The sequence below is a fragment of the Melospiza georgiana genome, chromosome 1 (assembly GCF_028018845.1).
Source record: "Melospiza georgiana isolate bMelGeo1 chromosome 1, bMelGeo1.pri, whole genome shotgun sequence".
NCBI lineage: Eukaryota > Metazoa > Chordata > Aves > Passeriformes > Passerellidae > Melospiza > Melospiza georgiana.
The window spans coordinates 90,835,892-90,853,720 of NC_080430.1; the positions used below are offsets into that span (position 1 = coordinate 90,835,892).

At 37.6% G+C, this 17,829-nt stretch overlaps 1 protein-coding gene across 1 annotated transcript in view; it reads right to left on the reverse strand.

Moving 5' to 3' along the window:
- Window positions 1–3,579: 3,579 nt before the first annotated feature.
- TERT (telomerase reverse transcriptase) overlaps window positions 3,580–17,829 on the reverse strand; it is a 29,265-nt gene continuing 15,015 nt past the window's right edge. Inside the window, exons 8-16 of the mRNA XM_058039748.1 lie at window positions 17,365–17,450; window positions 15,419–15,532; window positions 13,630–13,701; window positions 11,200–11,385; window positions 9,882–10,008; window positions 9,529–9,590; window positions 7,987–8,111; window positions 7,500–7,637; window positions 3,580–3,798 (exon numbers count right to left, since the gene is read on the reverse strand). Coding sequence (XP_057895731.1) covers window positions 3,695–3,798; window positions 7,500–7,637; window positions 7,987–8,111; window positions 9,529–9,590; window positions 9,882–10,008; window positions 11,200–11,385; window positions 13,630–13,701; window positions 15,419–15,532; window positions 17,365–17,450 — 1,014 coding nt within the window. The 3' untranslated portion in view covers window positions 3,580–3,694. The remainder of the gene's footprint in view (window positions 3,799–7,499; window positions 7,638–7,986; window positions 8,112–9,528; window positions 9,591–9,881; window positions 10,009–11,199; window positions 11,386–13,629; window positions 13,702–15,418; window positions 15,533–17,364; window positions 17,451–17,829) is intronic.

Here is a 17,829-nt window from a genome sequence, read left to right on the forward strand (position 1 = left end):
ATTGTAAAAAAAAAATCCCCATTTTTCCCCCCTTTATTTCTCATACTAAACACAATAGCTGAATAGCATAACAAAAATGTAGATGTATAGCAGCCTTTCAGTGAGCTGCAACCTTACAGGACATGACAACAAAATTAATGTTTACTGAAAAACAGGATTTCTTGTACTTGGCTGTAGATCCTGGCCACTCTCTAGTGCTGGGAGATGAGGATTTCACTTGTCACAAAACCTAAGGAATCAGCAGCCTCTGAAAAAATACAGAGAAAGTAAGTGAGGATAAAGCATGACATTGCCTTCAGGCTGAGTAACCGAGTCAAGGAAGAGAAAGGACTAAGGTTATAAAGCTGTAAATACATCAATAAGAATTTTTAACTAACTAAAGCATAAGTTTTATATTCATGTTTCTGACTACACATCACTAAATGTTCATTAAAATCCTACAGGCAACTATATGCAGCAGGTTTAAGTAGTCAGAGTTCTGTTCTTAAACAAAAACACATCCAACTAATATAGCGAGAAGCTGAGAAAATAATTAAACTAGATCTAAAAGACTTTAAAATCTATAACTCCATCTTGAGTCACTGTCACGTTATCCAGACTTGACTTTGGAGCTGTCCCTTCCATTCAGCAGAAGGAAGGCTTTATGGATCACCAGACATGCAGTTCAACCCAGGACAGGACTCTGGGGGAGGACATTTTCAGCTCCACTAACTACAAATGATGTCTGGGAAACACAAGCTGAAGTTACTGATTAGCTCAAGTAGGCATGTAGAAAAATGTGTTGAGCAACTCTTGCATGAACACTGCTTTTCTGTTGTCAGTGCACTTCTGATGTTACCTCTACCAAAATTCCAAAACTGTAACCTCATTCCAAAAAGTTAGTGCTACAGGTTCCCCTTCTTATTCATGAACAATAAGATGATATCCTATAGATACATTTTTCTCCTGAATAGCTTGACTGTGTTACTTGAGGGAGCACACGTATGCAAACACCTTCCACTCACTCTTTTCCCAATCTTTTACCTCCATGTTCCATCAAATCTTCTTTGCTCTAATACCCTGCTGTGAACTCATAATGTTCCAACAAACAAGACTTTCCTAGGATTGTCTAGGTTGCAAGAACCACCTGGGTTCTTTGGGGGTAAATCAGTAAAAGATACAAACACAGCTATGGTGATGTTCAGCCTTAGCCAGAATCCACAGCCTTAAAACAAGGAGATAAATTGCCTATTAAAGGAAAAAGCCTCAGAAGGAGCATTGGAACAGCACTATAAATGAGGACACATCCAAATTATCATAATACAATAAACAGCCGCAGAAAGAAAAGCACAATCCTTCTGGAACAGAGAGGAGTTTCCTACATTGTGAAATTTGACACCTACCTCAACCTGAGATTCCCAGTCCATATCTCCTTCCCAAAAGGCAATAGTGGAGAGAAGGACTTGTTTGATGGAAGCATCCAAAATATTGTGATCTCCCCTAGAGGGGCTTCTGTCAAATTCCTTCCTTACAGCTCTGTAAACACACTAAAAACAATGTTCAGCCCTATTTCTCCCCCACCCCATTTAAAGCTTCCGGCAAGCTCAACTTCCTGAGTGGTTTGCAATGCTGCAGCACAGGGAGTTACCTTCAGTGGTTTGGCTCTCAATCCCTCTACTTACCTTCTCTTAAATACTGAGACCTTAACCCTCACCACAACTCTCAAAGATTTTGAAATTTTCCCAGCTGTACAATGATTGTTGAAAATCCACATTACAGATTCAGAACGCTCCTAAGGTAATTCATTTAATATTTCTAGATTCAAGTTATTCACTCTACCCAAATGTTTCCTGTCAGCAGTTGCTGTTTAACGCACTGCCTTGCTACCAATTAAGTAGAATATATTTTACCACCACAACGGATCATACTATTTCTTTTAGAACAGTTCTGTGCCAGAATAGCTTTATGGAAAATTTCTACCTCCCCAACATTATAAACATGTATTTTTAGAGCAAAAAACCGTATGCCTCTGCCACGGTTAAGCTATTCCATAGTATTTTCTTTCCAATTAACGTAAGCCACAGCAGCAACTTCAAGTTTCCAGTACAGACTGCCGGCTCTTCTTCAAACCTCCAAATTCTTCACTTATGAAAACACATACCAGTTTCACTTTACTTTCCCCTGCCTTTTTGGGGGAAGGATATTTTTAATGAAATAATCTTCTCTTGTGATTTCTACACTGTACTTGTATCTGTTTACAAACAGCTACTCTTTAAAACTGATAACTCAGCCAGTAATTGTTGGGAAAGGTTCAAACATCAGCTCGGAGAATTGCAAGCATTACCCTGTTTTCACTTTTATGAAACGCTTTCAGCTGAGACTACATCATAAGTTTATGTTCTCACAGAGAAAGATGGGCCAAGTTTACATTCCCTCCTTTCTTCATGTTGGTGCATCTTGCTGTCTCTTCCTGCCACACCATCCCATGAAATAAAGCTTTCTGCACTGCCAAGCCTCTCTTATGCCATGTTGTTCCTGATAGTGCTCCCTCATCCAGTATCACTCAGACCACTGAGGGGCATGGGGGTATTTAAATGTTTGAGCTGCTGGCTGGAGAGCAAGAGTGTTGTTCTTCGTCTCTAGTAGGAACAATTGCTCTGTGGCTTTTTAAAAATGTATTTTCAGAGTGCCACTTTGCAGACAGAAAAAACCCAAACCTGTATGACTGACTGTACATTTTGAACTGAGTTGTGATGTTAAAGGACAGACTGCAATACTGCAATTCAACCACCAGTCCCTGTGTAGTGGGGATTTGCCAGGGATGAGGCAACCGTGACTTCTCTGGGCAACCTCTTTCAGCAACTCAACACCATCACAGTAAAGAATTTCTTCCTTATATTGAATGCAAACCAACTCCCAGTTTAAAGCCATTCTCCCTTTTTCTACCACTATATGTCCTTGTAAAAAATTTGGTTTTGGAGAGCCAAAGATATGCAAATAGAAAAGCAATACACTAGGTATATTATCTAGTCAAGAACTTTTCTTTTGTGGGTATAAATGCACCAGCATCATTCTGTACAACACTGTATTAAAAATATCCTAAGTATTCAAAATAAATAAAACACACTAAACATAATCACTTGGACAGTGAAATTTTGACATACATTATTTGTGACCTGCAAAGCATAAAATTTCTAGCCTCTACAGCTTGCCATGAAATGCATTTGCCCTGTGCAGGTCACTGCTTTTTGTGACACAAACCAGCATATTAATTACTATAAAATAAAGGACCTGGAAACAAATATGTGTTATTGCAGTTAACCAGCCAATTTATTACAAAATTGACTGGAACACAGAGAAGTAAAAAACAGCCCTTCAAGACAACTCATTGAAACAAGAAAGTTAATATTTTTGTACAAAATATAGTTTAATGATTCCTTCATCAAGAAGATAAGAACTATGGAACATAAATTACTTCAAACAGCTGTGAATTTACAAAAAAAAACCCCACAAACAAAAAACCCCAAACAGGAAGGTATTAACAAAGCTATCTGCTCTTTTTATGTCCTTGTAGGGTACCTGAGAAACAGACACATAAAACTTCTGGGTGAACTTGCTCTTGGCCCACTCTACCAATATAAACTACAGAGAAGTCACCTAAAGACATAGCATTTATTTTCAAACCTGAGAAAATTATGAAATAAACCTCAATGAGTTAGTCCAGGATAGCTTTGAAATCTTGACAAAGAGATGGTTCTGTCACTGCCTGCAGTAGTGCCACAGTATCTTCTGGGATCCTCCTGATTAGCCTCCTCTTACCTACCAAAATATCAGAAACAATTAATTACAACTGCAAATAACTATTCATTCTGGTTTAGGGAAAATGCTAATGAAGCAATGAAATCAATACTAGCTAAAACCACCTAAAAAGCTGAAACATCTGAATTATGAGGAGAAAAAAGCTATAATAAAATATGCTACTGCTCTTCCACACTTAAATTAGGCTAACAAATAAAAAGGTTCAAAACTGTATGTGAAAATATTAACAAAGACAATCAAGGAGAAAATTCCTCCTACTTTCTGTTTTTGTAACTTTTTTTTCAGATTTGAAAATTTCATTACATTTTGAAAAGTGTAAGCCCATTTGTTCAACAACTTTACCCACCCAATAAGGCCTTCTGTTAAACCACAGTTACTGTGAAAGACTGAATGTCCCATCAATAGAAATACAATAGACAGCAAAAAGGACTTCTTACAGATTAGGAAGAACATGTAAAATCCTAGCAACAGTTTAAGTCTGTCACTAAACAGTGTCAGCAAAATTGTCAATGATGCAGAAAGCCAGAAGTACTCAATAAACATTTGCCCTGTATCTGAAAAGGAGACAGATGATGTATTTATATCTTATCATGATAACGAAAGACTCTTGCTCCTTTCCCCACTGGTAATATAACAGGAGGGATGTTAAACAATAACCCTGTTTTAAATACTTAACTCTGAAGAATGATGACAATTCATGACAAGCCCCTGATGTTGACTTTCAATAGGTTTAGAAATAGTGGGGAGAACCTCCTCCCCAAAACCTATGAGCTTGATTTAGATTCCCAGGGAGAGCAATGGAAAGGCACATGCAGGGACACAAGGGAAAACCACATTTATATCAAGTCCTGTCAACAACATAATCTTACAGAGGTAGTAGGTTTTATACAGCCAATACAAACTCCAAAATGACAACAGGAATTGCAGCTGTTAAGTCGACACAGAGGCTTTCACCAGCCTTGTTTATCTCCGTGCTAAAGATTACTGCAGCATGTAGAGATACTGAGCAAACTTCTAGGATCCCATCCCTGTCATGACTAATAACATCCACACATGCTACCCGATTTCCAGAAGACAAAACTAAAAATACCATGTTAGAATTAGCTCTGACATCTCTACATAATGCTTAGCTCTCTAGTAACCTTTTCTACAAATGATGTTCTGATTACAATAAAATTGCCCAGGACTAGGTCTGGTGCAGGGCAAACAAAACTGATTTGTAACTGCATAGAAAACTATCAACATCTCTGTAAATGGATTTCAGTGCATGCCCAAAGGATCGGGACACTTAGTATTGTACCAAATTCAGAAGAAAACACAAATACAACCATCATGTACAATCAGGGACTGAGCAACAGTCTTCACCTATGACCAGAGGCCTTGGGGATACAAAGACAGTGATGCCCATTCACACCAAGGGTATGCATGTGACATGTCACCACAAGATGTCTTTGTACGCCACCGATTATTGCATCAACCCTTGCTGCACTGGTGGAACAGGGCTAGTGCAAGTACAGGTAAGATTTTAAGCTGGCTATCAGCAAATGGAGAGATACTATTTGAATTACTTGGACCCCAGTGATCTGTCAACCAATCACAGTGAAAGTTTCCATCTTAAAAGTTTCATAGTAAAGTCACAAGTCACAGCCTGCTAATTGTTCAGGCAGCTGTTAAGCAAAGATTTCTGCAACCTTGATCTCTCAGTAGAGTACTTGAAGTCTCAGATATTTCCAAAAGAAACTGGAGTCCGTAGATAAGAAAAGTGGATTGTCTTAACACTATGGATGTGAAGAACAGATTCTGCCTCAGAGAAGGTAAGATTTATGAAAGAATAGCTGAAAATTACTCTTTTCAAGAGAACGCCACCATTGACTTTCTACAGACCTTTGGACTTTTCCTGCTCCACCTCCACAATACACAGGAAGTACAACATTAATAGGCTTCCCCAGGAATTTAGGAAGAAAGGGAATAACCTTTCTAAAGGGCAATTCTCACTGACAGAGAAGCCAGCTGACAGGTGGCCAGCTTTCTCTTCCTGGGTAAGAAACTGTTCAGAGAGTTAGGCCTTGACCACGTGCAAGTTTCAGGTCAGTACTGCAGTCAGGCAAGTTAGGCACTTCTAGGGGTACAGCAGAAGGAACCTAGTGACAATTGCTATTCAAACCTCTACTTCCCAGCCCATTTTCCTGGCATCTGTGGTGGTGTGACTTTGTGGACAGCAGAGACCGCTCTTACTGACGCACACAGCCATGGAAGGTGAAATTCCGCTGAGCAGTAAAGCTGTCTGGGGCTGTGTCTCCACCCTGGAAGTACTGTCAGATTAAACAGCAAAGCATGCACAGAGAAGGATGGAGGAACTTTGGCTTAGATTGTGGTCTGCCAGTCCAAGATCCCAAAAGCAAAACCTTCAGCATTAGAGATGAAAACTCAAATGTGCCCTATATGGATCTTAGAGAAGTGAGGCAGCTCCCAGAGAAGCCACTGTCCTACTGGTTCTATCTACTGCATTCTCTGCTTAGCTCTTCAGTCCCTGTCCCCTCCAAATGAAGCAAGCAGCCCTGCCCTGGCTTCTCAGCAGACTCAGGGCCTCTGGTTTTGGTGTCAGTGTGTAACTCAGAGAAGGAGTTCCTCTGGGAAAGGCTGTTGGAATTCTGCTCCACTCACAAAGTCCATAGCTCTCAAGAATGTGGCTATCAAGATCCCAACCATTGGTTTGCTTCCTGAGAAAGTGTCATCTTGGTACATTCGCACTGCACCACCAAAACTCAGGCTCTGCACTCAGGCGTTGTTGCAAGCCTTTGATATGGGAAGGAAATGCTTCCTTTAAAAAAGAGCTGCTTTCTTTTTGGGACATTGGACCTCAGTGCAGCTATCAAAGGAAGCTTATGATATCTTTCAAATCAAATAGGTGTTACTCTGGAATGAGACCCAGGAATTTCTTGCTCTTGTATAACAAAACTGCCCAAGCAATGACTCATTCAGAGCGCAAATTACAGAGTCAGCATCGAGAGTCTGGCCATGATGCAGCTAAATTCATCACCAGCACTGGCTGCTTCAGGAAAACCTCTTGCTGTCCACTTTTAGTATCTTAAAACTGAAAATTCTATTATTTCTGGAGCTGGCCTGCAGGCAGACTGAACAACTGTTAAAGGAAAGAGCTCCTCAGGGCCCAGGGACACAGACAGCATCTTTCACCAAATGGAAGTGTCAGAGAAACACCAACATCACAACTGTGCAAGAATACAACTCTGCAAGAATACACATGCAGTGGAGCCAGTGCTTCTGTTTCCAAGTGACTCTGGTGGCACTTTTTTGGGTATAAGTTTAAATTGTGGGAGGAGCTTTAGTTGCCAGTTAATCTACATTTTTTAAAATAGAAGCTTGAGTGTTTGTATTTCATTTCGTTAAACCTGCTGACAATACATACATGATTAACACAGTCTTATTAAGCCTTCTGAAATGCACAAGCTTACTGAGTGCCAAGCATCAACTGTCCTGTGAGAATAAGGCTCTAGAAAATGCAGTGCTGGAAAGCATTTTAAGTTTTTAGTAAATTTGAATAAAATCAGGAAGATCATTAATGTACATCTGAGAACAACATTTTAGGATTAGAAAACTTTAAAAATCCATTAGTTTATTCATTAAATAAGTTTAATTACAATGAACCATAGACAAAACTGTAAAAACAGCTGAATACTTACAGACTTTTAAGGATGTAAGCAGACATTTGTAAACAGCTTCATGATTTAACAACTTGACAGTGAAGGCATGGTAGCAGAGCCATTCTGCTACCTGAATAGGGAATATGCCAGATACACCTTTGTTATCTTTAGCAACCCCTAGAGATAGAAAAGGGAAATAATGTAACTGAAAATGATGAGCATTAACAAGTACATCTGGTCTCCTCCTTCTATAAAATCACCCCAGGACTTTTTACTAGAAACCTGTGCAGTCAGTGAAGTCTTGTGCATCAGCAGAAAACTAAGAAACTGGTACTTGAAACACAATTTTTAGAAAACTGAGTTTTAGAAGAAAATGCACTGTGATACTTATGCATTTCTCAATATTAATACCTGATTTTTATCCCAAAATTACACCATTGGACTGCACATTCAAGACGTTCTATTTGTCTAAAAAAACCCCAAACAAATCCAAACCCACTGCTTCATTGCCATTAACATCCTATACCTGCATTTACTGTTTTCAGGATAGCATAGCAGCATGATGCAGTCTGAGAGATAATCCTTAGGAAGAAATCAGGATTTTTTCTAACTTGCTGGCTGAATGGAAGCTGGAGAACACAGGCATGGAACCTGTTCACAAAAACAGCCTCTTTAATAAAAAGTCATTTGCAATTTCAAGTGAAGCTATGACTACATAGCTTAGACACTATACAACATGTAAATGCACACAACAGTCTTTAGCTGTATCAACACTGTCACTGCATGACACCTCTCCCATATATACACAATCCTGGAATGTCACACGTAAATGATGCTTGTTTCTAAATTTTATGCTGAAAGAAGATCTTGATGCCATCTGCCTTGGTAGCAGACTTCTCCTCTGAGGATAGCATGACTGTGTTATGTGCAGGGAAAACTAAACTACTCATTGTCACCAATTCCATATCACAGACTGTGCCACCAGAGGACACTCACATGAGAGAGAGTGAGAAGCAGCAGCAAAGCAAAACCCCACAATAAATTCTGTTGAGGTATGCAAGAAAATAGACTTCCAAATGATTTCACAGACCAGGACACACTCCTTTGACTATCTGGAAGCCAACTCAAGCCAAAAGTTTAAGAGCTGGACACATCAGTGCTGTACTAGACAAACCCAATTACACTTCTTGGACAAGGAATACAGCTTGAATGTGGACCAAGATGAACTTAAGAACAAAACCAAAATGTCCCTTCATAACAAGTGTGAGCGTAGCAAAAGAACAACATCTGATTTCAGTGAACAGTGAAGAACTCCTTGCACATTTTTGTGTTAAAACAATAAAAACCCAATTACTTGCTGCTGCCAATCATTCCAAGTTTTCAATTTACATAATTTAGCATTTTCTTCCAACTTGCTTATCAGTTTTGATTTCTTTCCCTTATCTTCGTTTAAAACATTCACTTCCTCTACTGATCAAGCCACGGTCACAAATGCCAAGATATTATCAGCTAAGGAGCAACTAAAATGTTATCAGCAATAAGAAACTACAATTAACTTTGTATAATGAAACCTCTCTTTACCTGGAGTAATACTGGTCAAAGTTTTGTATGACTTTAACAGATACAAAGTTCTAAATATAAACTGCCTAATGTTTAACTAATCTGAATATAAAATGGTTAATAAGGCTTCTTATCATACTCCTGAATCAAAACAGACAGGTTATCTTGAGGTCAGCTGTCAAAACCAAGACACTGAAAATCCATTTGGCAAAGTATCACTTGAACACACAAATCAAATATATTTCTGTATCCTAAACCTAACAGTATTACCTAAGAAAAGTGTTGAAACAAGAATAACTTGACCCACTATTGACATTTACTACTGCACACATTATACATATATATATATATGTGTATATATATATATGTGTATATATATATATGTGTATATATATATATACACACACACTGCACACCTTCAAGGCACACTTGTTTTCTGATTCATAGCTCCTCCATGTGGCAAGAAAGAGTAATGAAATACTGACACTTCAGAAGACAAGTCACTCACCTGTAAGCCTGGAGTAAAAATATCTTGTAGATGTTAATGAGAACTGTTCTAAGGCTGTTGATCTAGAACAGAACAGAAACAGAGCTATAAGAATATTTTAGTGGCATAATAGAATTTGTTGAAGATCTAGACAAAAACCATTTTATGTTAAACTTAAAAGATTTCTTTAATGCAACTAAGTTAACAATGTTGTGAAGGATTAGTTCTGAAACCCTACACTTTATCTGATGTCAACATTCCCAGATTATATGGATTTCCTCTCAAAATAAACTTGTATGTTAGAACTCAAAGCAGTTTTAATGCTCTTCATCACTAATCACTATATTGCCAAATATCCATTTTCATATTCCCACCTGTAAATCAAGAAATAAACTATGACATTTCAGTTTGAGGACTGCACTCAATTTGTATTTCATGTTTTTTCCAGCTGTTACACTTGAATTGAAGGAAAGACTTGATCTGATAGAAGTACAGCTGTAACTAGAAAAAAAAGTAAAAAAAGTAGTTAAACTTTATGGGCTAACAGACTAAATTAAATTCTGTAAAGTAAGCCTAAGCCTCATTTAACTTCCCATTTAACAGAGATTTCCTGCTAATCAATGAACCAGTAGCTAAAAGATGACCATAATTAAATTAAATGTTGAAAGAGACTAGGCCCTGTGGCATTAAGGGTATTTAGCTAAGGGCTGACTTCAATATCTCAGGGCTGAAAAATTCAGCCTGCTAAAAAAAGCTAAATCGATAACCTTAAAAACAAACTAAATGTATTTCTTAAACACATTGTCTAGCCAGAACATTATTAATTACTCCAGTGACAATCATCTTATCTATATCTATGATCCATGCAATGTAGGAGCTTAGGCTTGAAGCCACCTTAGTTACTGGAACAACCCTAATGTTCCAGCTACTTAAGTCACACTTATGAAAAGCAAAGTCTTGAAACAAACACTGGTGGGCTTGGCAGTGCCGGGTTAATGGTTAGACTTGATCTTAAAGGTTTTTTCCAACATAAAGAATTCCATGATTTTATGATTCTGATTAGTGCCTCCTGGACCAGTAGCATCAATACCTTTTTCAACATAAACTTTTTCTTTCAAGAACTCAGCTAGTGAATAAATCTCTTTGGCTGTTGAGTTTGGCCCTTCGCTACGGGAAACCACGTCATATAAATTCCTTTCCTGAAGTGACCAAGCTTTTCTGTTTAGGAAGGCTACTGAAGAACTTTACCACCCTATTGGTGGAAAATTTCCTCCTAATTTTCCACTTAAATGCTTAAGGGCTGTTTATACTAAAAATGGTCAATAATGAAGCTAACGAAGCAACATTATCCTTGAGTTTAAACCAGTCTTTCTTTTTGTTCTTTAGAAAATCTCGTAGCTCAGGGTCTACAGAACTTTTCAGTAGGATACATTATTATCCTGTCTGGAGTTCTATGCCACATCAGATTGTTTTGTCTAAATGGTCAAGGTTGCTAGTTTAAAGAAAAGTTCCCCACCCCACACATTCTTGCCCATCTGAAGTGTATCAGAGGGAAGACTTCTGATGTTGAAAGGATTGCTAGCCCCTGTAGTCTATACCAAATTAATCCCAATCTATTTTGCAATTAATTCAACTACACCATTCCCAACACACCCTTGTGCTTCTCCCACTGGAGTGCACAACTCTATTTACCTGGAGTAATCGCAGTAAACCTCAAGTGTTTTTATATCTAATAACAAACCACACCATGGGATCAAACGACAATCTGGCAGCTGTTTAAATTTGGAACATCCTGGGATATCATCAACAGGAAAATTCACCACTGTCTTATTTGGGTTTATTAAAAGGCCGTACTCAGGAATACCTGTTGCTAGAGTCCTAAAACAGATATCAACAGTTAGGCTAAGCCCCCCCAGCAAAGCAGACAAAAACTGGCACCATGCTGCAAGACAGAAAATCTTGAACAAAAGCGCAGAAATCAAAGAATGAAGGGAACCACAGCCAACTCTTCAGGTTAAGGAACACAGCTAGAAATAAAGAAAGAGAAGACATTACAGGCAAATAAATATATAAAATAAACAAACTTGAGTATAATGGAGAAAAAATTTTACTGATTAATGCAAATTAAGCACATCAGCCATGCAACGCTTGAGACAAGCTGTATGAACTGTTGCCCGATTGATAAATGACACAAAACTCGGATAAGTTTTGTGGGTGCTTTATTAAGGGCCCGGGGAGCTTGGTGGACTCATGTCCCTAAAACCCGAGCCCCCAAATTCACGTATGGGTGCTTCCCTCTTATGCATGCGATTCACAACAAAGTCTCCAAGAAACAGATCCCCGTTCCCCTTGCCTAGTCACAGACCCCTTGTGATACATTCCTTGGTTCACAAACAAGATCATTAATCCTCTGCTTATCTTATTCTAAGAGCATTGTATGCTGCCTCCAGACAGGTTAGCATTCTTACTTTCCTGCACTAGTTTAATTATTTATTAAATCCCTAAGACTACCTGCTAGGTTACACACAAAACCCAACACACTTTTCAACGGCTACAAAACTACTTTTTAACAAACCAGTTCACACACAACTCACTATAATTAAATATTTTGCTAAATTTCATTTCTTTTCCAACAGAACCACACTCACAGAAACCTTTGAAATAAAAATCACTGGTAAAAGATGACAAGTTCCTGTTTTTGGAAGTTAACAAAACCAAGGAGAATCCATATAACAGGAACCTCACTTATCTGATGAAAAGTGTTGAAGGGGAACATTTTCCCTAAGAATGTTTTCACTGCCAGATTACCTGCTACATACTGGATCAGCAATGTCATGGACAAGAAGCAGTTTGCCTAACTTGGTAACGTACTTATGTGCAGGCTTTAAAGAGAGGAAGAGCTAGGCTCCTTTTCTTGGGGAGTCATAGTCTTAATGCTGTCTCCTCAAAATTAATTTACTGAGTCCCCCAGTTCTAATACTACATTAGGAAAACCTGGTTCTCATAGGATCTGATCTGTAAACAGTTGTGAAAATCTCTCACAGAAAAGGCTACTTCTCTACAGAAAATCAACATATCTGGTAGAGAAGCTGATATAGAACAAAGATGCAGACAACTTCAAAGGGCAAGAAGGACAATATCTGCACTGCTACTCAGGTGACATTGTGCTGAAAAGATGTTATAAGAGATTAATAGCTCTAAGCCCTCACTGTTAGTTTGATTTATCTGTAAACCCACAGATCCCTAGAAATTGCTTTCTGTTCTGATAAGGAAATGAGGATAAATGAAGTCTTCAAAACACACTACCACTATTTCATACAATTCATACTGTACTTAACGGATTGCTCCATTACCTTTCAAGCTCACAACAGAGCTGCATCTTTGTGACTACTGAAAAGCATGATGCAACTGACAACACTGCAGATGCTAAGCTTTTCTTCAAGACCTGTCCTGTGGATCCTTTAAATTGATTTTGGCATCAGCAGAACTCCCCTAGGACTGACTGTACACTCCTATCTGCAGAAACCAGGAGCTTCTGGGATTCAATTTTTAAAGAAAAGGTAGTTCTGAACCACAACAAAGAATTACTGTTTTAAAACTTCAGTGTGAACTGCATACTACCATGCTATTGGTATCTTCAGATACTCATCATGGAATGTTAATGACCTGAAAATTCTTAGCAATATTGGATTGGACCAGAGCTGCATTCTTTCCTGGGAAACAGAAAACAGCAGCATGAGTTCCCAATAAAAATATTTTGAGAATGTAAATAAGGCATCTTAAAAAAATTGAGGGAAAATGATTTTCAAAGACAACTGTCATCTGCTTTGGTTAGGCTGCAATACTTATTTTTGCTTGAAGCTCCACCAAGGTTAGTAGGTAGGTCCCTAATTTAAACTTTAGCAGGAATTGCCCAGTATGTGAACTGCAACAGTTTGTTAACTGGCAACCAAGAATGCAGTTTTAGGATTCTTCCCAAGCACAGGCTACTACCTAAGACTCCAAAATAGCCCTTGATTGTTAACTCATAAAACAAATACACCTATGTGCATAAAGATGAAAAACAATTACATAAAAGATAATAACATTAATAATTTGCAGACTATGTCTCTAACAGCATACCTTAGAAAAGTTCTTGCCTTCATTAAATGTGGTGTAAGCAGCAAAAAATCATCAATGAGACGTATTAGGACTCTGTAATCAAGAAGAAACCAATCTTAGATTTTTTAATACGCAATCTTTTCAAGGTTTTCTCATACATTTCAGAGCAACAATGTGCCTGCCTATTTTAATTCACAAGATGGTAGAGGCCAATATGAACTCTAAATTGAGGCCCATTAAGAAATTCTCTGTTTTGCTTCTTTCCTAAACATGAATGAAAATAAATAAATAAAGGAAAAAAGCAATGAGACTGGCTAGACAAAACATGAAGGAATTTACAACATACAAACTATTCCACAATGGCTTCCCTGGATACAGGGCTTTACACTTTTCTAAGGGAGAATTTGCAGTATTTTTCTCGACAAGACAAAAGGTGCCAGACCAGGTACACAAGCAGATTCTTGGTGGGATCCAACTCTCTTCGTTTACCAAGTAATAACTTGTTTATGAAGCGATAGCTTGACTGTAAACCAGAGTACCATCTAGCACTGCAAAGGGTGAAATTTTCCAACAGAATTCAGACCCCAAGCATGCCCATATTTTTCTGGTAAATCCTGCCTAGCAGATCACAGAGAGGTAGCTCTGGAGATGATGATGTACAGTCTCATCTTCAAAGCAAGAGTACTGCCATCACTATGACCAGATCAGCTGCACCTTGGCCCAGCCACGTCAATAACTACCTTATTCTTCTGACTTAAAGGACAAATTAAATCATCAAGATCATTCAACAGACACTTAAACAACATTCTATAATCTGCTCTACATAACGACAGTGGCTACATTAAAGAGTGCATTCTTCTGAATCAGTTTGATAATTTCCCCTTTCTAAACACCCTTTGGAATCAACAGACAGCTTTTCACACTCACATCAGAACACCCTCAAGTCTGTAAGAAGTACTACTTTTATAGGGAAATGTTTAAAATTCTGACACCCAGCAAGCCTCCCAAGAAGAGACACCAGACAGATGTACTTATCTGGAATATTCCCACAGTTCTTTTTTATTTTTTTGAGGGGGGAAGAATTCACAGCAATGAAGGGAAATGTCTGAACACAAGGTTCAGGGTTCAGTTCATGACTATATGCCCTAACCCAGGATTCAGTTGGGGATCTGTTCAAACAAAGGTAAAAGGAACCTCAAAAATTTTACAGCTAATAAATTGGTAAAGTTTTTATCAGACTAGTTTTCTGTCAACTTCCTAAGGAGCAAGCACATGCAGGGCACAAAGACTGAGAAGATTTACCAAAAAATCACACAGGGCTTCAAACAAGAACCAACATACCCCATAAAAATCTGCTATAACGCTATGACCTTGATAAAATGTTAAGATTTACTGACAGCGGATTGGAAAGCCCTCAGGCAGAAGCCCGGAGTATCAGTATCAGAAAGTATGTAACAAACATCTCATCTTGTCTGAGGTGGAAAGACCACAGATGATGTGGGAAGGAATGAGACAAACTTCTCAGAAGTACAAGAGCAGCTTGTAAGACTCCTTACCATGTCCTTTCTAAGAATAAATCTCCTACCAAAGATAGAAAAAAGCTTCTCTGCATTTTCTTCTCAGTCTTGCAATGGGGAAATTCTCCCCAAAAAACACCCACAGTTTCACTGAAGCTGCAGAGATGTGCAGCATACTCCTAATGAAGTTGGAAATCCTTGAAATTCAAAACTAAATGTCAGAGAAAATTTCCAACAATATGTACTACATATTATGAATTACTGTAACAGGGCACAGCACAAAGCATCCCTACCCATCCTGCTTTATTCCAGCGAGCCATTTGTTTTCCATATCTCCATAGAATAAGCTGCAAAGTAAGGTTGACAAAATGGAGCCCTGTGGAATTCCACAGCACTGTAAGTAGTACCTATCAAAGAATAAAAGAAAACAAAAAAATCAAATCATGTAACAAGATCACAATAGCTGTTAAATATTTCTTCCAAATATAACATAAGAAATATGCTATATGTTTGCCAGTTAGCCTTAGTTTTTTTTTTGTTCTTTCTTCTAAGAATCTACATAGAGATCTAGAAGTTTTAATTTTAACAGTGAAAAAAACCCACTAATTCATATATTTCCTTCGTATTAAACTCCAGGAGACAACTGCCATTAAAAAAAGAAATTGCATAACTGATCTCAAACCACGATGCCTTCTTCTGCTGCAGACACATCCTTCATTCAAGTTTTTTAATTCTTTATGTTACATGTTACTGTGAAAGAGAACTCTTCTTATACAAAAAACAAAGTGCACTGGAAGAATTTTCTATGCTGGCATTAACCAAATGGGTATGGCTCACAAAACCCAAGGGAATTATTTTCACAACACTTCTTTGAAGCAGTGAGATACTACAATGTCCATTTCCCCACTATTACACCCCACAGCTTGGTGAAGCTGAAGAGAATAAATTTAGACCACATACTACTTTTGAGCACTGATCCTACCTGTATTTTCAGTCATCTGAAAACACTCCTGGCAGTGATTTTATTTTCTTACAGACTTTTGTTAAATGTATCAAATGGTATTAAAAGATTGCTTAGATAATCAGCTCAATAATCAGCATTTTTCAAAACATGAAGTTAGTGTTGACTGTGATTTTTTCATGAGGAAAAGAGACATTTCTATTTATTTACTGAACATATGGGGGTTTTTTTTGACAAACAAGAACAAGCTACTTAAAAGGACTAAGTTCATTTCAGGACAAACAGTATTTTTTCAGTCAAGTTGTGACAGAAATTGAAAGCGTGAAGGTGATTTTGTCAGGGTGTGCTTTCTCTGAAACCTTAAAATTCCATGAAGCATACTCACGTTGGTTAGTCATTAATAAAGTATGCCACAAGAGCATTCTTACAATCCTGCCAAAGGGAGTGTAAGCATCAATGCTAGAAAAAAATATAAACATGCTTCTATGTGACTCTTTGAGAGCATTTCTCACTCTCCCTCAACCCTGTGAGATTCTAAAATAAGTGTGCTAAAACAAAGGTATTTTTTCCAGAGTTAGAAGCTATTCACTCTAACATAAATCACCCTGAATTTACAAATAATGATCATGTAAGTACTTCCTTTTTTAGGCATGGTACACATTTGCCACCTGGAGGCAAAATATAAGTACCAAGACAGTATCTCTACCAACACAAGAAGAAATCTGCATTACTACTTTCTTAAACATGTGATTCTTAATTTTGGAGTTGCTAATAATTTAAATTCCTATTGCTACTGCCTTTTATTTTTGTTGCAACTTGTCAAAGAGCAAAACCATTGCACTTCAGGGAAATGACTAACAAGGCTTTTGCACGATTGCTTGGATGTTACTCTTGCTTTTGCTCACCACTATGGATCCCACTATTTTAAAGTATATTCCTTTTGAATTACACTTGCAGTTTTAAATGGAGGTTATTGCATATGCTATTGAATAATATAAGTTATGAAGGTTATTCCCCATTCTATGGAATAATGCATTGTAAATAATTAACATCACCCAGGTAGGGAAGAGAAATTTTACTAAATATAAAGCTGACTCCAAACTCTTCATGCTTTTTTGGAGCTTAAACTGATACACAATTTTTCACTAACATGAAATTAAAAAATCTTTAAAAGACAGCTATTCAAAAGTCCCCGAAGTCAATTAAACATATCCTCTTAACAAGAAATAAACAAACAAACAAAGCATACTATAATAGAATAACAAATTTCTTTTTTACCTGTTCCTTATCTCCAGAATGCTGTTATGTATCATTTGAAGGAAAAAATTAAACAGGCTGGAACTTGTCTCATAAAAAGTTAAGCTCTAGAAATATGACAAAACAAAACAAGATTTGAAATGAAAAATACACTGTAACTTTGAAGATACATAGAAAGCTTTAAAAAAGTAGACTGTAGCAGCTCAAACCCCTATGTAAGTGAAAAGACAAACCTGAAACCCTAGATCTGAATATACATACTAAAAAGTTGCTCACATCCAACAAGTTAATTTTTGTTGGATGTTGTGGTTGTTTTTTTTGTTTTGTGTTAGCAGAAATCAAATATAACAACTAAACGCACTTTTTAAAGTGCTGGCATAATATATTGCATTATTACAAGGTACAACACCCTGCTCTTTTGGCCACTTTCTATCCTGTAGGACAATTCTGTATGTCACAATCTTTATGATTCCCGAAGTCTTGACA